Genomic DNA, 25,488 nt, shown 5'->3' on the forward strand with positions numbered 1-25,488 from the left:
GACACATATCCATGGATATGTCTGCTTGTGTCTGTATATGTGTGGATGGATATGTGTGTGTGTGCGAGTGTATACCCGTCCTTTTTTCCCCATAAGGTAAGTCTTTCCGCTCCCGGGACTGGAATGACTCCTTACCCACTCCCTTAAAACCCACATCCTTTCGTCTTTCCCTCGCCTTCCCTCTTTCCTGATGAGGCAACAGTTTGTTGCGAAAGCTTGAATTTTGTGTGTATGTTTGTGTTCGTTTGTGTGTCTGTCGACCTGCCAGCACTTTCATTTGGTAAGTCACATCATCTTTGTTTTTAGGTATATTTTTCCTTCAATGAATGTTTCCTTCTATTATAACCATATCATTAATTTGAACCCAACAATTACGTTTGTTATTGTCGCCTTTGCATTTCGAAATCTTTCCTGTCGTCTTATTTCCCTTTTTTCTCTTTATTTTCTCTTTCTGTTTTTACCAGTAGTTTCAATTTGTATTCACCTTCCCCTTTTACCGTAATCTACTATACAATTTTATCCCGCCTATATACGCTCAACAATACGTAACCCACTTCCCAACCATAACCAAAAAATTTTATTTTCCGCTTTCAACACTACCGCTGCTATAAAATCCACCGTTTCTAGTTCAATAACAGCTGCTTTCACGTATTTAACAACCACTTCAGCTAGTTCTAATAAATTTAACTTTATTTCCACTTCCGTTTTTCGCACATCACTGATCATTTTAGCCGCTCCCCACAGGTTTTAACGTCATTATTTCTACAATTGTTAGCCCCATTTTCGTAATCTTTCACCACAACACCACTCCTTTAATACGTTGTTTCGAAATTTTCTCGAAATTCTCCCGAATTTCTCCGTCCTTTAACGTGATTTAGCGGCAACACAACCACCTAACCTTTTTGCACATCGCTGTCTACTAACCCAAGTTCACCACAGGATCAACTTAACCAACACTTTTTCGCCTTTTTTCATACCAGATCTCCAATTGCTTTCTAGTTCACCTTCATCTCTCCCCATATATTTCTATCTTTCTTTTTCATTTCAACCTCATGTTAAACTTTCCACCTTCTAAGACCATGTCACCCTCACAACACCCCCACAACGACCCCATTAAGTTTTATTTACATTCCCTCCGCAAACATGCCTTCACCCTAGCCAGATTACGCTCACATATTTTATTTTCTCAGGCTTGTCTGACATTTGGCATAACCCCCAAAGGCCTCACACTTAAAGTTCCCATCTCTGGCTGCAACCCTTCTTTCCATCAGTCCCTATACCAGTTCCAAACTGAACAATCCATTGCCCTCACCCACCTAATCCTTCACCTACACATCAACTCAGCCAATGAACACACCCGTCAACTCCTATCCTTAATAAAAGTCCTCAATCTTTCCTCTCCCACATCCACACCGGCTATTCAGAGCATCCTCCTACAGGCCAACCGCCAATTACTAAAAATTTTAAAGAAATATGTCTGCCTGTGTCTGTATATGTGTGGATGGATATGTGTGTGTGTGCGAGTGTATACCCGTCCTTTTTTCCTCATAAGGTAAGTCTTTCCGCTCCCGGGACTGGAATGACTCCTTACCCACTCCCTTAAAACCCACATCCTTTCGTCTTTCCCTTGCCTTCCCTCTTTCCTGATGAGGCAACAGTTTGTTGCGAAAGCTTGAATTTTGTGTGTATGTTTGTGTTCGTTTGTGTGTCTGTCGACCTGCCAGCACTTTCATTTGGTAAGTCACATCATCTTTGTTTTTAGGTATATTTTTCCTTCATGGAATGTTTCCTTCTATTATAACCATATATATATATATATATATATATATATATATATATATATATATATATATATATATATATATATAAGGTGATAATGGCCAATGAACCCTTCAGAGCAGATGCACACCAGGCTCAAACTCTTAAGGGATGAGCTGAAATGTCGCAATTAATGAGACAAATTAGTAGGGGAACTACATCAGTAGCATGTAGTATAAACTGAGAATTTGGGTCTGATGGGAGTCATGCTAGGTTAGTGTAGCTGTGGAGACTACTATTCGGATGGCATAGTGGTCACTGCATCTACCTAGTAAGCAGGAGGCCCAGGCTTGAAGCCTGGTTCAACACAAATTTTCAGATTGCCGCACTGATATTAATCAGTTCTCACTGCCAGCTAATGTCTTCAAGTCCTTTGTGTCTTACTGAGAAAGAAATATTAAATCCCCACATTGCTCCTAAAGGAATTAATTAGCACAAGAGAGTTTCCTTTATAATTAAATTATTCTTCTTCTTTGTTAAAAAGCTGAGTTTGGTTCTTTTTTCATCAGAAGAAGCTGTGTTACTGGACTGACAAAAAACTAGATAGGCCTAGTGTTTACTTACAGAATCTTCATGGGCTTAAACAGCTAGGAGAAGATCTAGGACAAAAATCAAGATTGTTGTGACAGTACCCTAAAATTTTCCCTATACTTTATGATGTCTTTTGTGTTGTTGAATCCTCTCAGATCCATTCCTGTCTCTACCAGCCATCCTGTAGAACTTTTTAATTTGTTAATGAAACTGAATGTGTTCTTGGTTAGCTTCATTCTGTTAAAATGGCTCTCAAACATTAATTTATTCTTCCTTATTGTTTTTCAGAACGTTCTCTTTTCTTTTCTCATTCTTATTTCTCACTTCTTTTATTCATTGTAAGATATTCAGATCCTATAGTGTTTCCAGAATAATTACTGTTGTGTAGGGATAAATTTTTGCCTGGAATGGTACTGATATCTTTTTTTTATGGTTGAGTTTGTAAGATAATTCCATTTTCTTTAAACTTTCTTTACTTTTGGTGTTATCAATCCATTGTTTATGGGTCAGTTCTTCCAAATACTTGAACTATGGACTCTTTTGGTGTTTCCATGTTGTGTTTGTATATATTTTTCTCTGTGGTGTTTATGTTAAATGTACTTGGTTTTCTGTAATGACATTTGTAATCCAGCTTTATCTGCAATTTTATGAAGTGCTTCTCAGTATCTTCACATTGGTGTTTGTGACAAAGCAAACTGGGATAATTTTAACTTCCCCTCTTGTTTTGCCATCTACCTCCTTCAAATTATTTTTTTTTTCAATTTTAGCTAATTATCATTAACATGTGGTCTCCAGTCCTGAGACTGGTTTGATGCAGCTCTCCATGCTGCTCTATCCTGTGCAAGCTTTTTCATCTCCCAGTACTATTAACATACATGAGTGTAATCTGCATTTTCATAAAAGAGAAAGGTTGGCCCTGAGTTTTAAAGAATATAACACCATATCTAATTTTGTGCTTGGTTTGATGTATTTAATTGATTTTCTAATTTATTTTGACTACCCCTACTTAGTATCTTTAATTATAGGGTGAAACCAGTAATTGTTTCATAACTTAAGTTCTATTGTTGACATATAAACAAATATAAATTCTGTACTAATTATAAACATTTGGGAGACGAAGCAACAGCATTCTTAAAGTATCTATTTGGCTCTATTCGAAAACATGATAGCAAAGCCAGCCCTTAATTAATTCCAAATTAATTAAAAGTTTTCTCCAAATTATTGTTTGCATACTTATGTTTCTTAATTACCTGATTTAAACAAATAATTTGGATTGATACTTGTAGTAGAAGAAACTGTTAAAAAGATGGACTTTTTCAATGTATTCAGTTAATTTAATGAGTTAAGTTTTAACTATAATTTTTGTAAATTTAACTTTAAACAATGTTTAGTTTCAGTACCTACTGTTGTGATGATATATAAGGGCCTGATTTTTGGTCACGAGACAGTCAGTCCACCACCAAGTTTCAGATGAGGAACCTGTGTTGGTTAGAATGACAACAATGCATCAGTTTAAGAGTGTAATAAGTGTTACACAATTAGGCTGTGTGTTATTCTTCAAGAACTGTGAACTTTGTGGTTAGGCCTTTACTGCTTGTAGATGTTCAACAGTAAACTATTGTAGCAGTATGTGGAGTTTTGCTTGCTAACTATTAATGAGAATTATGGGACATTAGAAAAATAGTGCATTGGTCATATATAACTGTTGCATTTCCTGGACCCAACTTGATACTCATCAGTTGTGTGTTCTGCTTCATTTTCTATCTTATTCAGCAGCGCTTTGGGTATAAATTTGTTCATAACTGGAAGTAAAGATATGTCTCAGTAATTGTTGGTGTCTGTACTGTCTTCCTTCTTATGTAGTGGATGAATTGTGGCTTTTTTCCAATCCTCTGGTATTCCATCTACCTTCCAACAATGTGTAATAACTTCATAAATAGTTTTAGCTGCTTACTTTCCTCACAGTTTCCACATCCCAGGAAATATCTCATCTTTCAGTTGCACTCGGTTGTTTTTCAGATGGCCATTGTACTTTCTACTTGATGCAGTGTCAGTGGTTCTGAAGACAGGGTTTCCTTTTTGTATTGTCTAAAAATTAGTCATAGCATTTGTTCATTGCAGATGAGAAGTTTTTTGAAGTGTTTTGTTAGCAGATCACATTTATCTTTGATGTTATTAGTCAGTTAGCATGTTGATACTTTGAAGAGAAGGCTCATTGCTTTGTATCCTGCAATTTCCTGTTTTAAAATTTTGTTGTTCCATCTGAAATTTGTATCTATTTCCTCTAATCTTTTTTGTCATATTTCAATTTCTCTATCCTAGCAATTTTTTATACCTTTTTCCTAATCTTGGTGACTGTACTCCAGTCTTTTTCCTTTTTATGGGTGTTCCATTTTTTCCAAGTTGTTACTCTGTGCTTTATTGCTTCATCACACACCTTGTTCACCATCCATGTTTCCTTCTTCTTGGTGGCTATTCTTGTTCTTTCACCATTTCTATCATTGCTTCTCTGATCTCATCCCAATCTCCCATCAACTGTGTGTGAAGCCAGAAGCTTTGTTATGAATTTGTTCCTGTTGTCTGACAAAAATTTTGTGTCATTTCTATTAATTTTTCTAATTTTGATATTTGGTCTTTTATACCAAAATATGACTCTCATTTCTGTTAAAAAGCAGTCTGTGTCCATGCCTAATCCTCTTCTGAACATATATGCAGGTTATCATTGTTCTTATTGTTGCACATGTGTATGTGAATATTTCCTACTATTCTCTTGTATTTCCCGTCTGTGCCAGTCCATAATTTAAGTCTCCTAGTTGTATGTGGTGCTTTGATATTTTCCCTGTGTCTAGTGTTTACCAAAATTCTATAACTTTTTCTGGATTTTTTCCTGTTGTCATTGCTGGTACATGCATTTGCATTAATGATGGTATAGCCATTGTTTGCTGAATGAATGAAAGAAGTGATATTTGTCATGATGGGTATGTAAAATTTGTCATGGATACTGTTGGATTCCGTTTGAAACCTTGAAGCTGTTCCAAGCATTGTGACTATCTGTTTAGTCTTTATGCCCAGTATCCCTTAAAAAAAGTCCTGTAACCATATGATTCAAATGCATTTTCATCTTCATTCTAGTTTCCTGAAGTGCTAGTTTGGATATATTGAATTTGTTTAATACACCCATCAATTGTTTAAGTTTTCCAGTCTGCACTGAAGTATAATGTCCAGTGTGCACAATAGAAGTTTTTTCTTAGGGCTTCTGAGGGAAGTTCTACGAAGCTACAGTTCCTCTTTATATGATGTTCTCAGATCTCCAAACCAATGACCTAGTTGCACCACTGTTTCTAGTGATGAAGGACTGTTGACATTCTGTTGTATTTTTCCATTCAGTGTTTACTGTCATGTCATGGTTAAAAGTAAATTAGGAAGGATATTAACCCCTTTGTGGGTTGTTGCATCTGTGTTCAAACTGCCAGAGGGGTTTAACAGGCCACTGAATATGGGAACAAATGCCTTTTATAGCTGACTGCTTCAGTTACATAGTCTACTAATTTAACTGAATAATTATTATTGTTGTATTTTGTTTTTGGAAAGTAGCTTATATGGCCATTCATCTTAGATGAGCACATCATAGTATTGGGATGAGAATTCATCGGTGGCTGAGCATTCATTGATTAATTAACACATACCAACTACAGTTTGCAGTGGCATGAGCGATGAAAGAAGTGTCACATACTAGATCAAATGAGAAGTAGTCCATTCAGAGTGAACGAAACTGGTTATTGTGTTAATCTGTGGCATTATCATCTAGCAAATACATTAATATACCTACAGTAATGTAATTTCTTTTGGACTCTCAGGCATAGAAATGATGCAAAAAACTACTAAACAATAGAATCCTGTTTCAGGAAAGGCAAATAATGAATGTTGCATAGGCCATTTAAAAAGAACTAAATGGTAATGCTTAAGGCATACGTAATAGACTTGTCACACTTTGGTTTCAATTGACAGACAACACTGGCCATCAAGTCTCTAGAGTCCCAAACAATTGTGAACATGTCAAATATTTTTTTTATTCCACAAAAGTAATTTAGTAACTAAACACATTTATGGTATTGTTCATATGAAACATTGATTTGTATTTCAATAAAAAGATTGGGTTTATTGTACACAATAAATTAAGATACATGTTTAGTAACATAAATAAATTTATCGCTTCATTGCTAATGAAGTATATAAGCTTTCATGCATACACACATGGCAGTACTATAGGAAAGCACTACACTTTCTTTGGTGATGTAGATAAATAAATAAACATTATTCCACTTGTGAGGAATTCCCAGTATTTGTAGCAGTGTCTGCTGTTTTGTTTGTGTTTGTGTAGAGCTTACGCAGATGTGTTACAACTTGGTTTCTGCTCTGTGTTGGATCCGGAGCCATTGTAGGTATTTCAGTTTTAGTCTCCTGCAGATTTACCTGCAACATAAATATCACAGTGTCAATGCTCTGTAATGTAAATTGATTTGACTCATAAATTTATGAGCACAAAAGTGATCAAGGACATATTTGAAACTAAGTTGTACTGTTTATAAGCTCCATTTAGCCTGCAAACACTGATGTGAAGTCAATATTGAATGTGAAAGAAGTATAAAAGACTGAGTATCTGGTAGATAACATAGATAATTAGATTGCAGATTTCCAATCCGTCAATAATAATACTGGATGTTCCCCAAGGTTCAATTCTATGTCATTTTTCCCTTCCTGGTGTATGTTAATGATATTGGTCAATGTTCTCAGTTCATATGCAGTAAGATAAGTAGATGACACCTCTCTTTTGTTTTAGAAGCAATACTGTAATGATCTACAACCAGTTGAAAATTTTGGCTTAAGAAAAGTAAACACAAATTTTCCTCATCCGGGCTTAAACACTACTGCACTCTAAGACAAAAAACTGATGCACCATGAAGGAATTATCCAAATGGGATGGAAATCGATAGAGGTGATGTACATGTGCAGACAAACCAATGATTACAATTTCAGAAAATTTGGCTGGTTTATTCAAAAGAAAGAGCTTCACAAACTGAGCAAGTCAATATTGTGTAGGTCCACCTCTGGCCCTTATTGCAAACAGTTATTTGTTTGGCACTGATTGATAGCATTGTTGGATGTTCTCCTGAGGGATATCATACCCAATTCTGTGCAACTGGTGTGTTAGGCCATGAAAATCCCAAGCTGGCTGGAGAGCCCTGCCCATAATTCTCCAAATGTTCTAAGTTGGGGAGAGATCCAGTGACCTAGCTGACCAAGGGAGAGTTTGGAAAGCTTAAAGATAAGCAGTAGAAATTTGCACCTTGTTAGGCAGGTGTTTTATTGCTAAAATGTAGTCCCAGGATGGCTTGCCAAGAAGGGCAACAAAATGAAGTGTAGAATTCTGTTGATGTACCGTTGTATCCCAGCACCGTCTGGGGTGTCAGCAGACATGTCTTTATCTTGGTATATCACTGATTTGAATGGAACTATCTCACTGATGAGTCCTGCTTTGACTTGAGCCCCGATGACTAGTGAGGATGTGTGTGGAGATGCCTCAGACAATGGTTGGATACTGTTGCCCACTACATCTACATCTACATGTACATGGATACTCTGCAAATCACATTTAAGTGCCTGGCAGAGGCCACTGTATTGCCTGATAACCAGGAATGATTGTCTTGGGTTAAAATCAAAATCTGTAGGACTGTATTATTAATCCAGTTTCTTATGGCTATTTATCTTGTTTAATATACACATTAAATTGTGCAGAATCCCTGTAGTTTCTTTTTTATGAAGATGTCTGAAGAATATAGTGAACGAATGAATTCTGCACCACTCAGACATGAGTCCACTGCTTTAATCACATCTATCTATACATCTATCAATCTCTATACTCTGCAATCCTTTGCAAAGTGGTAATATTGTATGATGTATTATGGTTTGTTTACATATCCTTTGAATACAGAGCACAGGAAGAAAAATTCTGAAATGCCTTTTTGCATGCTATATTAAATCTAACTTTATCTTCCCTATCCCTTTTTGACACCTTCTTTGGATGTGTTGGTCAGCTTTTTGTGCTTTCCTTGCCTCTTCTGCCACGTTTTATTTTGATTTTCCATCACTTTGTCTATTTTGTGATCACCAATTCTGATGTTAAATTTACTGCTGATTTTTATTACTTTCATGTTTCTTTTAATTTACTCTAAATCCATAGCATGTTCTCAATATGCTGTTCATTCTATTCAACAGGTCATGCAATTTGTCCTCACTTTCACTGCAGATAGCAATGCCATCAGTGAAACTTATCATTGATATCCTTTCATCTTTAATTTTAATTCCACTCCAAAAAACTTTCATTTATTTCTGACTTTGCTTCTTCACCATACAGATTGAACAGTAGGGGCGAAAGTATACATCTATATCTTACACCATTTTTAATCCCGTATCTTCCTCCTTTGTCTTCCATTCTTATTTTCTTCTTAGTTCTTGTACACATTTTATGTTACCTGTTTCTAGCTGTAGTTTACGTCTGAGAATTTCAAACAGTTTTGAACCTTCTGGTACAATCAAACACTTTGTCTAGGTTGACAACTGTTACAAAGAAGCCTTAATTTTTCATAACACTTTAAATGACACTGGTAAATATAAATGTACACCACTGGTCTTAAATTCTGTTCATTAACTTATTTCCTACAAACAATCTATTGTATTGGTATTGAAATATTAATAGTAGTATCTCTGGTAAGTATGAGTACAATTTTAGTTTCATACATCAGTAGGTCAGAGATATTAACTAACAAGTGAGTTATGGTATGAATATTTACTGATGGTATTTGAGGTACTTGTCTTCAGGCCTAATTTTGTGTTCAGCTAGCATTCGTCACCTGTGTATTTACTCTTCTGATATAAATGACCATAAATTCAATACTTATCGTTGTACTGGATAAAATGTATTGTCACTTATGGTGTTAAGTTGAGCTTCCATTATCAAGTGCAACTGTCTCTTTGGTACTTTTATCTTTCCTAAAGCTAGAGAAATATACTTAATGAAATAGTGCAAAATAAACCTGGTGTTGCCGGAGTTACGGTTGTGATCAATAAAATATCTGGGAATCAGAGTGAAAGGATGTATGCTATATAATGAAAGATGTCAGATTACAAGCAAAATCAAGGGACATAATCATAATCCACATGTATATGTTGACAACAGGACATGAATGGGATGAAACTGATGTAATGTGTAATTGCCTCAAAGAGATCATCGGAAAAGTTAAAAGAGATGAAAATCTTATCATTTGGGGGGATATGAATGCTATTGTTGGTGAGGGAAGGGGAGAAGAAAGTCATCTGAGCAATTTTGACTTGGATCAAGGAATGAAACAGGATACAAATTTGTAAAGTTCTACCAAAAATAAAAACTTTGGATCACAAATACTTTCTTTATCCATCACCAAGGAACAAGATATTCACAGAAAATGCCAGATGATGCTAAGAGTTCATAAACATTTAGTAAAGTTTTTTAAAAAAAACAAGTCAAAGACAGAAAATGTTAGCAGGTTGTGATGTAAAAATGGACTATACATTGGTAATGATGACAAGTGAATTGAAATTAATGATAATTAAAAACAGATAGTTTAAGTGGGAAATAATTAGGCTCAAAAAGAAGAACTCATGGTATTTGTATTAGAAGGCAACAAACAAGACACCTGATACAGATGACTGCAGTTTCTTTCAGTGTACTTGGTATCTCATAATAAAAACTGCTATAAAAGAAATAATAGGAAAGGGAAGATACTGCAGATCTGCTGAATATGATAGAAGGGAGCAGAAAACTAAAAAATGCAAAAAAATAAGAGGAACAAGAGAAATAAGAAAGCTTGAGAAACAGAATCAATAGAGAGGCAAGACAAGCAATAGAAGGATATTTTGAGAATGTCTTCATCTCAGCTGGAGATAACGTGAAAGAAAGGAAACAAGGACAAATATTATAAATCAGTAAAACAGTTTTGGAGACAGAAGAAATAGAAACAGAACAGTTATGTATGAAAATGGAAATATGCTGGATAGCACTGGTGAAATTGTAAGAAGATGAAACAGCACTTAGGAACTGTATAGTGGAGAAGAACTACTTGAAACACTACTTATGAATATGAGTAGATTCAAACAGCACAGCTAAACTTACCTTGGAAGATGAGTTTGAACTAGTTCTAGAGAAACTAAAAGACAGCAAAGCTTCTTGCATGGACAATATTCCATGCGAAGTTCATAAATCAGTAGGAACTAAATTGATAAATGAGATGTTTAATCTTGTGTGGAATATGCATGAACAGCTAAAGCTGTCCGCATATTTTGAGTAAATGTATCATGATACTTATCTCCATGAAAATAAATGCAATAGAATATGGAAACTACAGGACGGAGTCAATGTGTTCATGCAGATAAAATAATAACCACACTTTCTCTAAGCAAGAAAGAGCAGAAAGTTGAAGCTACACTCCAAAAAATCAGTTTGGATTCCAGAACAACAGGAAAACTAGAGAAGCAATTGTAGCTCTAAGATAAGCTTCAGAGAAAGAAGTGGTAAGGAACATAACTACTTACATAGCATTCATAGGCTTAGAAAAAGCATTTCATAATATCAAATGGGTCTGAGGAGTGTGTTCATGTTGGTTGCGCCAATAATCACACCCCTTCAGCAGTAGTTCATTTATTAACCTTAACACATACAAGGATCACAAAGAACTGAACTGAACATGGCGGAACAGCCAAAGATAAAGCTTAGAGTCCAAAGATGAATCCATATCGATGAAAGGCCGGGGGAGGGGGAGGGGTGACTATGGCATCAGCAGGGGTGGTGCGCAGTCAGCTCAACAGCATCATCGGGGAGCTGTTTGGGTATGTGTCGTGAAGGAAAGTTCGGCCACCGAAACTGGAAGTCGAAGTGAGCCAGGTGTCATACTGGGCATGCTGGTCGTGCGGCAACAGGTAGGCTGGCAGTTTGGGGTGGAATGGAGTGACGACGACCATGTCTCCGGAGGGCGTGGGGAACACACGAAGCATGTCCAGGTCGACGTCGGGTGGGAAGGGAACACATTTCACCAGGTGGCAGGGAGTGGCGGAGGTTGTGTCATGAGCACTGGATGAAGAGAAACACATGACAAACAGTGTATAATCATGCAGTATTATTGAGATGTCATGGATTATGTCCGGGGGGACAGGCACAAACACCTTGAGCGAGGGCACGTTCAAGATGCGGGGCCGTGAGAAACCTTGACAGGGTGAGGCAGGCGGCGAGGGTGTGATCGTAGGTAAGCTCGACGTGAGGAGCATGTGGTCACTCGGCAGAGTACGTGAGAGCAGAGTAGTGGGTGAGGTCAGAGGAGAGCTCAACGATTGGAGCTGGAAGTCAATCGAGTGTGTAAGTCTGACATGGAGGGAATGGTCGGAGCATCGTGAGCCACGACAGTGAGAGGCGTGGTCGTGGCCTGAAGGGGGGGTAGAAGAAGGCTCAACATGAGCAGGCTTAAGTCTGTTGAGAGAGACTGTGACAGCTGAATCTTTCATCTGGATGTCATAGGTGTTGGCTGAGCGCTGGAGAACTCGGTACGTGCCGGTATATGGGGGGTTGGAGGGGAGCACGGACAGTGTCATCTCAGAGCATGACGTACTCGCAATTGTCCAGAGATATTAGGACGTGAACCTTAGGGTGGGAATGGCTGGCAGGCGGAGGGATATGGAAGTTGATGAAGTGGCATCTGACGTGGTCCACGAAGGAAGGTAAGTCAGACTGAGGGGGAGAAGTGGAAGGGCTCACAAGTTCGGCAGGGAGAACAATGTTTGGGCTGTATACGAACTCGGCTATTGTGCCTTTGAGGTCTTCCTTATAGATTGCACAAATGCCAAGTAGCACAAGGGGAAGGGCCTCCATCCATAGACAGACGTGGCATTGAAGAGCCGCCTTGAAAGTGTTGTGCCAGCACTTGACTAGCCCGTTACTTTGCGGGTGATATGCTGTGGTATGGGTGCGCCGGATGCCACAAATGTTACAAATCCCATTGAACAGGGCCGACTCAAATTGTCTGCCCTGGTCAGTCGTGATGATAGCTGGAGATCCGAAATGCGATACCCATGACTCGATGAAAGCTCAAGCAACAGTTTCTGCCGTAATATTCGGGAGGGGGACAGCCTTGACCCTGCGAATTGTTCGGTCGATAGACTAGAGAACGTAATGAAAGCCATTAGAGGGGGAGAGAGGGCCAATAATGTCAATTTGAATATGCTTGAAACGCCCAGGAGGGTTCGAAAAGGCGCCGAGGAGGGGGTGAAGTGTGCTTGTGTACTTTGCAGCATTGGCACGCGATGCAGGAGCGTGCCCATTCTAGCAGTCCTTGTTGACATTTCTCCACACAAATTGCTAGACTACAAGGCGGGCGAACGCACAAACACCAGGGTGGGCTAAATTATGCATTGTGTTGAAGACAGCTCGATGGAGCATGGTTGGGATGAGGGGGCGCACCAGATCTCACCAGGAATGCCAGGGAAGGTGGCGTGGACGAAGTGTAGTGAAGAAGTAGAGTCTAAAATCAGGTTTTGTGTTTCCTCATCGGCGGGTTGGAGGTTAGGCAGTTCAGAGAGGTCTAACAGCGAATGGATGGCGTCAACTCGTGAAAGGAATTCAGCAAATATATTGTCAGCATCCTTTATGGGTCTGACATCGGGATGAACTGAGATATGAAGTCCATGTATCTGAAGCGATGAGGTTTGTGGTCCGTCAAAACATAGGAAGGGCATCCCTCAACGTCAGTATTAAAATGCTTGATCGCTTCATAGACTGCGAGCAACTCCCTGTCAAACGCGGAATATTTCCGTTGTGCATTGGTGAGCTTGCGCGAGAAGAACTGCAGAGGCGAAGTTTGGCCATCGGTTGTCTCGCTAAGGACAGTGCCAATGGCAGTATCACTCATGTCTGTGGTGATGAAAAGCTGCACATTGGGATGAGGATGCGCGATGGTGCAGGCCTCAGCAAGAAGATTTTAGAGGGCAGTGAAAGAGTCAGTTATAGCGGGGGTCCATGGAACGGGCCGAGATCCAGAAGTGTTGGTGCCTGCTAAGGTGTCCTTCAGTGGAGCCTGAATCTCTACAGTCCGAGGTAGATGTTGGTCATAATAATTAACCATCCCCAGAAAGCGCCAGAACTCTTTGAATGACGAAGGTCTGGATAGGTTCAGTATTGTTTGTACTTTGCCAGGGGGCGGTGAAATGCCATTGGCAGAGACCCGAAAACCAAGAAAAGTAACAGCAGGTTGATGTAGCTGCAATTTGTCCTGGTTGGTCTCAATGCCTGCTGCCGCGAGAGTGTTCATAACAGTTTGCACATGTCGAATGTTGTCCTTGATGGAGGAGCTGAACACAAGAATGTGATCAAGATATGCAAAGCAGAATTATAGGTCGAAAAGCACTTCGTTGATGAAGCGTTGCCAAGTCTGGGTTGCGTTTTTCAGACCGAAGGGCATGAATCAAAACTGAAATAACCTGATCAGGGTGAAGATTGTTGTCTTCTCGATGTCTTCAGGTGCCATCGGGATCTGGTGGTAGGCCCGTTTGCAATCAATGACAGAGAACGTGGTCGCACCTGCGAGGGAACTGGTAAAGTCAGCAATGTTGGGTATGGGGTAGGTGTTCATAATAGTTTCTGCATTTAGTCGACAGTAGTCTCTGCACATGTGACAGGACCCGTTCTTGTTGGGTGTCATATGTATGGGCGCAGACCAGCTATTGGCAGAGGGTTCAATGACACTGGAGCTTAGCAGTTCAGAAATCTGATTTTTAAGGTCGGAGAGGTGCTCAGGACAAAGTTGATGTGGTTTACTGGAGATCGAGGGACCTGTCGTGAGGCGAAGCTTGTGATGTGTGCCATTGGTGATGACAGAAATGTTGCCGGCGGCACAGGAGGCGAGGTGTGGTCGTGGTGTTCGGAGCCATTCGGCGGATCCGATGGGAGCCAAGGCGGCAAAGTGTCCCAGGAGTCAACGCGACAAGATGGCCGCTGGTTTGAAGAAGTGGCACTGTGGTCGGGTGAGCTCGGTAGAGCTCGTGAGCCATTAGTGAGTCCATTGTCTGAGGGCGAGGCCTGTGGCAGCATGGTCACGGGCGAAATCCTTCGCGTGAGTGCACTGTTTGTGTTGTCAGTGGTTGTCGCATGGCGGTGCGCAGGAGCCAGAGTTGCATAGTTTGAGGTGCTGTCTGCGAGGGGTGGGGATGGAGCCGTCAGTTCGGGAACACGTGACGTTCGTCGCGCATGCGCGCTTGTGTCTGGCCGAGTGTCAAATGCTGCCATGTTAGGAGGGTGTGGCCCTGTGGAACTCTCAGTACACGTTATGGCAGTCTTGATAGCACAGTTGCAAGGGGTAGCAGGAGGTAAACACACAGAGGCTCAACTGCTGGGACTGCAAGCAAATTCGGCGCACTTACTGACCTTGCTTTGTTGTTGCTGTAGTGTTCGTAATTCCTTTGCTGCATCAGAGAGGTGGAGCTGTGTTTCTTGGAGCCAGAGGGAGAGCTCGAAGTTTTCCTTGCATAGGGGAGCAATGTGTTTGAGCTCGACAAGGCACTTGTGCATGGTTTCTTGTAATGTCATCGACAGAGACGAGCATGTACAGATGAGATGAGCCCTGACTGATGTGTCACAGGGTTTTTTTTTTCGATGGAGCACAGGGGAAGTGAGTCTTGGATGTATGATGAAACATGGTGTTTCGCACTAGGTGCGGTGAAAGTTTGTGGTGTCACAAGAAGTCAACGCCTAGTATAGGTTCGTCAATTTCGCACACTAAAAAAGTCCACTCGAGTTTGCAGTTTACGGAGGGTGAGACAACGTTGGAAGTTGAACCTAAGCATCATAGTTTAGTTGGATTCACTGCTTGCAGTGAAGTATTACGAGGGCGGATGTTCGACGATGCTAAGAACGTAGGCAGCAGCGAAACATTGGCGCCTGTGCCCACTAGGAAAAGGTATCCTGATGAAACATCTTTAATGTAAAGTTGTCTGCAATTACCCAGTCATTCCCGAACAGAATGGAGCATTGGGGGAGGGGGGAGGGGGGGTGCCTGTCATGTTGTGCGCAGGAGGCAGCACCCAGACCTACCTGTGATTGGCATTTGGGAAGTAGCAGGGTGGTCAAAGACTAATATGTAACCATACAAAAATGAGACAGTTGTTATTTATGGAAGGACAAACCAAGAGGAAGGTGTCTAACAACATTGTGCATAGTATCTCACTATCTCCAACCACTGTGTAGAAGAGGCAATTAAAAAAGTCAAATAAGACTCAGAGGCAAGTTTATTAATACATGGCAAAAGAATAGGTATTTTAAAATATGATGTTGTTTTGCTGTTAGCTGGCCGGTGTGGCCGAGCGGTTCTAGGCGCTTTAGTCAGGAACCGCAGACTGCTACGGTCGCAGGTTCCAATCCTGCCTCGGGTATGGATGTGTGTGATGTCCTTAGGTTAGTTAGGTTTAAGTAGTTCTAAGTTCTAGGGGACTGATGACCTCAGATGTTAAGTCCCATAGTGCTCAGAGCCTTTTGAACCATTTTTGTTGCTGTTATAGAGGAAACTGCAGAAGACCTTGAAGCCATATTAGTTAAAATGGATAAGGTTATGGGGGAAAATATAATATGAAAATAAGATATAATATGAAAATAAAAGTGATGGTATGTGATAAAGAAACAAAGTCCCAGTTTACATAGACAATGAATTAAATGACCAAAGTGAATCATTTACTAATTTAGGAAGTAAGATCAGTAGGAACTTCTGGAGCAAAGCAGTAGTCAGCAGTAGAATTGCTCAAGCAAAAACTTCCTTCAAAAAGAAGAAGAATATCTGAAGGTAGAGAAGGTTTCATTGGTGAAATACATGGCATGTGTAGTGTTGGAATTGGGGCAGGGAAGGGGTTAGGTGGGTAGAAGATAGGGACTAGTGAAGGTGGAGGCCAGGACAGGTATGGGAACTATGGGTATGTTTTAGGGAAGGTTCCCACCTGCACAACTCAGGAAAGCTGGTGTTAGTATGAAGGATCCAGATGGTGCAGGTTGTGAGGTAGTCACTGAAGTGAAGCAGATAGTGGTGTGCATGATGTTCAGGTATTGAGTGATGTAGCTGTCTCATGGCCGCAGTTTGACCATGACCATTCATATGGACATAAACTTGTTAGTTGTCATGCCCATGTAGGAAGAAACACATTGGATGCAGTTTCTTTTGTAGATAACACGACTGCTTTCACAGGTAGCTCTGCCTTTAATGGGAATGAGGATACCTGCGACAGGATTAAACTAGGTTGCAGTGGAAGGATGTATAGATGTATGGGACTGGCCTTGCACCTAGGCATATTGCAGGGATATGTGCCATGAGCTGAGGAGCTTGGGCAGGGGTGGAGAATGGATGGACTAGGATATAGCATAGGGTCTGTGGGCAATGGAATATGAGTGTGGGAGGGGTCGGGAGGATAGTGGGTAGGATCTTCCTCACTTCAGAGCATGATGAATAGTCAAAGCCCTGGTGGTGCTCCAGTCTTGAGTAGTACTAAGACATGACAGGAGAGCTTCTCTGTGGCCAGACAGTAGGTGTGTGGGAGGAAGGCAGGTGACCAGAGAGACAAGGCAAGGGATCTGTTTCTGAACAAAGTCTGAAGGATAATTTTGGCCTTTGAAGGCTTCTGTGAGACTCTTTACATATTTGGAGAGGGATAGCTCATCACTACATACGTGATGAAGGAGAGCTATTGTTGTTGGTCGGTAGGTTTGAAATGGATGGAAGTATTGTTGTAGCCACACTTGAGCTGTCTGTCAACATCAAGGAAGGTGGCTTGTTGCATTGAGGAGAACCAAGTAAAGTGAATGAGTTACAAGGTTTTGAGGTTTTGGAGGAAGGTGGCTAGGGTGTCCTCACCCTCAGTGCAGATCACAAAGATGTCATCAGTGAAAATGAACCAGGTGAGGGGTTTGGGATTTTGGGTGGTTAGGAAGGATTCCTCTAGATGACTCATGATTACATTGGATTAGAATGGTGAGATGTGGGTACCCAATGACGTACCATGGATTTGTTTGCAAATGATGCATTCAAAGGAGAAGTAAATGTGAATGAGGTTATAATTGGTCTTGGTGACCAGGAAGGTGGTTGTATGTTTGGGGTCAGTTGTTCATTGTGAAAGGTACTGTTTAGTAGCTGCAAGACCATAGGCATTGAGGGCACTAGTGTAGATGGAGGTGGCATTGACAGTGATGAGCAGGGTGTCAGTTGGTAAATGAACAGGAACTGTGGAGAGTTAGTGGAGGGAATAGTTGGTGTCACTTACATAGGAAAATGGGTTAAAGTAATAGACTAGAGTTGCTGATCCATAAAACCAAAGTTTTCCTCAGTGGAGGCACAGTAATTGGCCACAGAGAGGAATTATGGGTGTTTGAATTTATGGACTCTAGGTAGCATATAGAAGATAGGGACGTGGAGAATGGTGTGGGTGAGGGGAGAGATAGATTGAGGGAAGAGGTTCTTTGATAGGCCTAAGGATCTCAGGAGGTATTAACGTTGCTGCAACATAATTCCCTCAAATCCCTTAACATGGAAACCAGTCTTACATATGCAAAAAGAACCACAACCCACCACCTAAAATCTGATCCCAACCTTATAATCCTAACTGTTGACAAAGGCTTCTAGACTTCAAGACTGTGGTTATGAACAGCAGGGATTATCTGGTGGAGAGACTCCATTAGCTGTTGGATAAATCCACTTGCAAACCCTGCCACAATGACCCCATTCCAGATATTCAGCAGGATCTCTAGTCCCTCTACCATCCTTAGGCCCATCCCAGGACCTCTCTACTGAGCCTCTCTCTCCCCTCCCCACATTCCAACCACTCCTGAGACTCCTACCTTCTATATGCTTCTTAAATTCCATAAACCCAGGCAGTCAGGATGCCCCATAGTGGCTAATTACTGTGTCCCCATTGAAAGAATCTCTGATCTCATAGACCAACACCTTCAGCTATTTTCTATTACTTTTTCATCCATATTAGAGACACCAACCATTAACTCTACCAACTCAACACAGTCCTGTTCTTTTACCACCTGGCACTCTGCTTGTCACTGTCAGTGCCACTTCCCTCTCCATTAACATCATCAATGCCCATGGTGTTTCTGCTATTGAACATTAAGTTTCCCAATACACAGCTGACTCCACACATACAACTTCCTTCCTGGTTACCATGACCAACTTTATCATCTCCTAAATTAGTTCTTGTTTGAAGAAACAGATCCATAGTACAGCGATGAGCAAATGCACAGCACCATTCTACGCCAACCTATTCATGGGCCTCTTCAGGATCCACCCTACCCATCCAGAACCCCAAGTGCCTCACATGGTTCAGATACATCGATGACATTATTGTGATCCTCCAGAACCTCAAAACTTCTCTGCCATTCCCTTCACCTATTCCTCCTTAACCCAATGAGCCACCTTCCTCAATATTCACCTCACTCTCAAGTTTGGTTACATCAGTACCTTCATCCATATCAAATCTACCAACCACCAACAATACCTCCTACCACCACTTCAAAAGCTGCCACCCATTCCATACAAGACATTCTAGTCACCTGAAGTCACCACATCTATTGTGGCAAGCAGTCTCTCTCCAAATATGCCAAGGCTCACTGAGACCTTCACAGACCAAAATTGTCCTCCAAACCTCATTCAGAAACAGACCTGCCTTGCCTTGCCTCTCTAGTCTCCTACCACCTCCCACATACCCACTGTCCAGTCACAAAGAAGCATGCATCAATTCCACCCAGGATAGGAGCAACTGAATCACATTCTCCACCAGGATTTCTACAGTCTCTCATTGTGCCATGAAATTTGGAATATCCCTCCCCACCTTTCCCACAGTGGTATTCTGGCACCCACTAAACCTATGTAATATCCTTGTCTATCCCTACTCCACCTCTATTCCAAACCCCTTGCCTCATAGCTTATACCATTGCAGTAGGTCTAGATGCAAGGCCCATCCCATACATCATCCTATTATCACCTAGTTCGGTCTTGTCACAGGCACCTCCTACCCCATTATAGGCAGGAATACCTCTGAATGCTGCCATGTGATCTACAAACTAAGCTGGAAAACTATGCTGCTTTCTGTATGGGCATGACAACTAACAAGTTGTCTATTCGCATGACTGTTCACTGCCAAGCTGTTACCAATAGTTATCTGGACCACCCAGTTGCTGAACATGATGCCCAATATGATGTACTTTGCTTCAATGTCTGCCTCTCAGCCTGCACTATCTGGATCCTTCCCACCAACACCAGCTTTTCTGAATTGTGCAGGTGGGAATTTACCCTAGAACATACCCATAGTTTCCATAACATGTCTGGCCTCCACCTTCACTCCAGCACTACACAGAAATTTCATTCAACCAATGCATCTCTCTCTTTTCTGCCGCCCCCCCCCCCCACCCCCAACCATCCTCCTCCCAGTGTGAAGCCTCTGGACTGTGCATCTGGCAGCCTTGTCATGTCTCCACCATACTCCTGGAATGCCCTCAAAGGCAGCACACCATCTCCTTCCACTCACCCTACTATCCCTTCACCTCCCCATACAATGCCTCCTCCTTGCCCCCACCACTCAGCCATATTGGTGCTCATGTCAGATGCAGTCACACTCTGCAGTCAGGATGCAGTGGTTGGAAACAGTGGAAAAATCTGTGTGAGTTGTTCTTGTGAGAATATGTGTGTGTGTTTCCTATTTCCAAAGATGGACTAATTTGTTGGACAGCTTAAAGTTTAGCAATCTTTTAATTATGCCTGTCTCATACTCAACACATCCTCTGTGCAGTGAGTACCAAGCTACACTTTTCATAATACTGTTTTTATCCCATGGAAATGGACAGGAATGGGGAGAGGCACATGTAGATATAAGAATTCAAATTTTAAGATATGAGAAATGCCACACTGCAAAATAATAAGATGAAGAAAGTGGAGAAATGAAAGTAGAAATTGGAATGAATGGATGAATGAAGAAACTAACTGGTTATAAAAGCAAAAATAAATACAGAGTATGAAGGAAAGGTAAAATACTTACCTTCTTTTTTGGGGTGAATGCTGATCTCCAAGATGAGAGCCATTTCCCACCTTGTGTGTCTGTGATTATTTCTTCACCATTTGGAATGTAGAAGGTTTGCTGGATAACATGCCTCTTAGAGTTTCCATTGTTCTCAGGTTGTGGGCCAATAGGCTGTGTCTCTGTTTGAGGTCCAAGCTGTATAAGTACCTGGAAATCTGCATGTTCACCAAATCGAAATCCAAAACCGAAACGTGAATCTGTTCCTGAAAACATAACGCAGAACATCCAGATGTTATTGTGGTTGCTACCTTGTTAATGACCCTTAAGGGGATCAAATCACTTCTACTCCAAGCTCTGCCAAAGACATGAAGAATTTAATGAATTGCCTCGAATCATCTCTCCCTCAAAAGCAATTCCCATAAGGTTGATAGTTCCTCAAGTAAACTACTAAAATTCTATTCTTCACATGTGTGCGGTGTGTTCAGTCACCTGTGCAATATGACACTGTCACATGTTTTATACCTGGATGACTGAAATATGCTAGTCTTTGAGGGAGTAAGACACATGTTAATATCTACCAAGTTTCAGCGCATACCTCCTTTTTGAGGGCACTGAAAAAAACTAAATACACAAGAACTATAACACACCTGTCCTGAAATAAAATAATTAGAGCTTGCCATTGTCAGTTCAAAAATCAGGTTATACAAAATGAAATCACAAAATATTGCCATCTGGCATTTTCTGTGACTTATCAAAAGTAGTTGATCATGCAGTTTATGATGTTCTCCTAGAAAAGTTCAAATATCATGCTATCAGATGTCTTACTGTGCTTGGATTTCATTATTTGACAAGCAGAATACAGTGTGTCACAGTAAGAAACCCAGAGAGTGTGCACAATGACGTAGCAGATTCAGAATAGGGAATCATCACTATAGGCCTGTAAAGTACCAACACTTAGGTCAGGATATCAAAATGAAGAGATCTATATCACCTTTTGTTTTGTATCATGTGATATCACTTAAGTTTCATAATTTACAATGCATATTATTTGTTGCCCCCCCATGAACCATGGACCTTGCCGTTGGTGGGGAGGCTTGCGTGCCTCAGCGATACAGATGGCCGTACCGTAGGTGCAACCACAACGGAGGGGTATCTGTTGAGAGGCCAGACAAACATGTGGTTCCTGAAGAGGGGCAGCAGCCTTTTCAGTAGTTGCAGGGGCAACAGTCTCAATGATTGACTGATCTGGCCTTGTAACATTAACCAAAACGGCCTTGCTGTGCTGGTACTGTGAACGGCTGAAAGCAAGGGGAAACTACAGCCGTAATTTTTCCCGAGGACATGCAGCTCTACTGTATGATTAAATGATGATAGCTTGGGTAAAATATTCCGGAGGTAAAATAGTCCCCCATTCGGATCTCCGGGCGGGGACTACTCAGGAGGACGTCATTATCAGGAGAAAGAAAACTAGCGTTCTACAGATCGGAGCGTGGAATGTCAGATCCCTTAATCGGGCAGGTAGGTTAGAAAATTTAAAAAGGGAAATGGATAGGTTAAAGTTAGATATAGTGGGAATTAGTGAAGTTCGGTGGCAGGAGGAACAAGACTTTTGGTCAGGTGATTACAGGGTTATAAATACAAAATCAAATAGGGGTAATGCAGGAGTAGGTTTAATAATGAATAAAAAAATAGGAGTGCGGGTTAGCTACTACAAACAGCATAGCGAACGCATTATTGTGGCCAAGATAGACACAAAGCCCATGCCTACTACAGTAGTACAAGTTTATATGCCAACTACCTCTGCAGATGACGAAGAAATAGATGAAATGTATGACGAGATAAAAGAAATTATTCAGGTAGTGAAGGGAGACGAAAATTTAATAGTCATGGGTGACTGGAATTCGTCAGTAGGAAAAGGGAGAGAAGGAAACATAGTAGGTGAATATGGATTGGGGGGAAGGAATGAAAGAGGAAGCCGCCTTGTAGAATTTTGCGCAGAGCATAACTTAATCATAGCCAACACTTGGTTCAAGAATCATAAAAGAAGGTTGTATACCTGGAAGAATCCTGGAGATACTAAAAGGTATCAGATAGATCATATAATGGTAAGACTGAGATTTAGGAACCAGGTTTTAAATTGTAAGACATTTCCTGGGGCAGATGTGGATTCTGATCACAATCTATTGGTTATGAACTGCAGATTGAAACTGAAGAAACTGCAAAAAGGTGGGAATTTAAGGAGATGGGACCTGGATAAACTGAAAGAACCAGAGGTTGTAGAGAGTTTCAGGGAGAGCATAAGGGAACAATTGACAGGAATGGGGGAAAGAAATACAGTAGAAGAAGAATGGGTAGCTCTGAGGGATGAAGTAGTGAAGGCAGCAGAGGATCAAGTAGGTAAAAAGACGAGGGCTAATAGAAATCCTTGGGTAACAGAAGAAATATTGAATTTAATTGATGAAAGGAGAAAATATAAAAATGCAGTAAATGAAGCAGGCAAAAAGGAATACAAACGTCTCAAAAATGATATCAACAGGAAGTGCAAAATGGCTAAGCAGGGATGGCTAGAGGACAAATGTAAGGATGTAGAGGCTTTCTCACTAGGGGTAAGATAGATACTGCCTACAGGAAAATTAAAGAGACCTTTGGAGAGAAGAGAACCACATGTATGAATATCAAGAGCTCAGATGGCAACCCAGTTCTAAGCAAAGAAGGGAAGGCAGAAAGGTGGAAGGAGTATATAGAGGGTTTATACAAGGGCGATGTACTTGAGGACAATATTATGGAAATGGAAGAGGATGTAGATGAAGACGAAATGGGAGATAAGATACTGCGTGAAGAGTTTGACAGAGCACTGAAAGACCTGAGTCGAAACAAGGCCCTGGGAGTAGACAACATTCCATTTGAACTACTGATGGCCTTGGGAGAGCCAGTCATGACAAAACTCTACCATCTGGTGAGCACGATGTATGAGACAGGCAAAATACCCTGAGACTTCAAGAAGAATATAATAATTCCAATCCCAAAGAAAGCAGGTGTTGACAGATGTGAAAATTACCGAACTATCAGTTTAATAAGTCACAGCTGCAAAATACTAACGCGAATTCTTTACAGACGAATGGAAAAACTGGTAGAAGCCGACCCCGGGGAAGATCAGTTTGGATTCCGTAGAAATACTGTAACACGTGAGGCAATACTGACCTTACGACTTATCTTAGAAGAAAGATTAAGAAAAGGCAAACCTACATTTCTAGCATTTGTAGACTTAGAGAAAGCTTTTGACAATGGTAACTGGAATACTCTCTTTCAAATTCTGAAGGTGGCAGGGGTAAAATACAGGGAGCGAAAGGCTATTTACAGTTTGTACAGAAACCAGATAGCAGTTATAAGAGTCGAGGGGCATGAAAGGGAAGCAGTGGTTGGGAAAGGAGTAAGACAGGGTTGTAGCCTCTCCCCGATGTTATTCAATCTGTATATTGAGCAAGCAGTAAAGGAAACAAAAGAAAAATTCGGAATAGGTATTAAAATTCATGGAGAAGAAGTAAAAACTTTGAGGTTCACCGATGACATTGTAATTCTGTCAGAGACAGCAAAGGATTTGGAAGAGCAGTTGAACGGAATGGACAGTGTCTTGAAAGGAGGATATAAGATGAACATCAACAAAAGCAAAACGAGGATAATGGAATGTAGTCAAATTAAGTCGGGTGATGCTGAGGGAATTAGATTAGGAAATGAGACACTTAAAGTAGTAAAGGAGTTTTGCTATTTAGGGAGTAAAATAACCAATGATGATTGAAGTAGAGAGGATATAAAATGTAGACTGGCAATGGCAAGGAAAGCGTTTCTCAAGAAGAGGACTTTGTTAACATCGAGTATAGATTTAAGTGTCAGGAAGTCGTTTCTGAAAGTATTTGTATGGAGTGTAGCCATGTATGGAAGTGAAACATGGACGATAACTAGTTTGGACAAGAAGAGAATAGAAGCTTTCAAAATGTGGTGCTACAGAAGAATGCTGAAGATAAGGTGGGTAGATCACGTAACTAATGAGGAGGTATTGAATAGGATTGGGGAGAAGAGAAGTTTGTGGCACAACTTGACTAGAAGAAGGGATCGGTTGGTAGGACATGTTTTGAGGCATTAAGGGATCACAAATTTAGCTTTGGAGGGCAGTGTGGAGGGTAAAAATCGTAGAGGGAGACCAAGAGATGAATACACTAAGCAGATTCAGAAGGATGTAGGTTGCAGTAGATAATGGGAGATGAAGAAGCTTGCACAGGATAGAGTAGCATGGAGAGCTGCATCAAACCAGTCTCAGGACTGAAGACCACAACAACAACATTATTTGTTGAAGTGTATACTGCATTTGCGCTAATAAAACAACAATAATTTCCTTTCCAGTCAATAATGGATGTGAACATTCCTGTTAGTCATGAGAGTACATAACAGGTGAACATAACATTTCTCAAAGTTCTTCATCATATCACTTTAAAATAAAGAAGAACAAGTAAGGATGTAATTTTGGATATAAATATATTCCAAAACACTGAAAAATTCCATTGTTTAATTTATGGAAGACATAGTAAATGTTATAAAAATTTATGAAATTAAGTTGTTTGTAATCTAAGTTTATTATTCAATAGCTAAATAGTTACTCTTTGACTATGGAAATGCACATAAATTCACAAAAATGATTTTTATAAAATGAAAAATTATGTAACATCATTATTTAAACAAAGATATATAGACTTCCTATAATGAAAAAGCTTAGTTATAAAAATAACTATTGTCACTGTTTGATTCTCTGATTTTTCTGCACAAGAAAACATATTATTGTTTAAGTTACAACTCCTCTTAAAAACTATATGTAATGAAAATAATCCACTCAAGTTTCACCTCAGTCTCAAGCAGTGCACAAACTAAGGGTTTCAATTTACGATCTGATCATGATGTACAGATTTCTTCCTGAGTACTCCACAGTAGTTTTAGATAATTTCCCCTGTTGATGGA

General features: G+C 40.5%; 1 protein-coding gene across 1 annotated transcript in view; it reads right to left on the reverse strand.

Moving 5' to 3' along the window:
• Positions 1 to 6,517: 6,517 nt before the first annotated feature.
• Positions 6,518 to 25,488, reverse strand: part of LOC126100570 (uncharacterized) — a 140,714-nt gene continuing 121,743 nt past the window's right edge. Inside the window, exons 3-4 of the mRNA XM_049911189.1 lie at positions 20,500 to 20,744; positions 6,518 to 6,822 (exon numbers count right to left, since the gene is read on the reverse strand). Coding sequence (XP_049767146.1) covers positions 6,664 to 6,822; positions 20,500 to 20,744 — 404 coding nt within the window. The 3' untranslated portion in view covers positions 6,518 to 6,663. The remainder of the gene's footprint in view (positions 6,823 to 20,499; positions 20,745 to 25,488) is intronic.

Source organism: Schistocerca cancellata, chromosome 9 (assembly GCF_023864275.1).
Source record: "Schistocerca cancellata isolate TAMUIC-IGC-003103 chromosome 9, iqSchCanc2.1, whole genome shotgun sequence".
Classification (NCBI taxonomy): domain Eukaryota; kingdom Metazoa; phylum Arthropoda; class Insecta; order Orthoptera; family Acrididae; genus Schistocerca; species Schistocerca cancellata.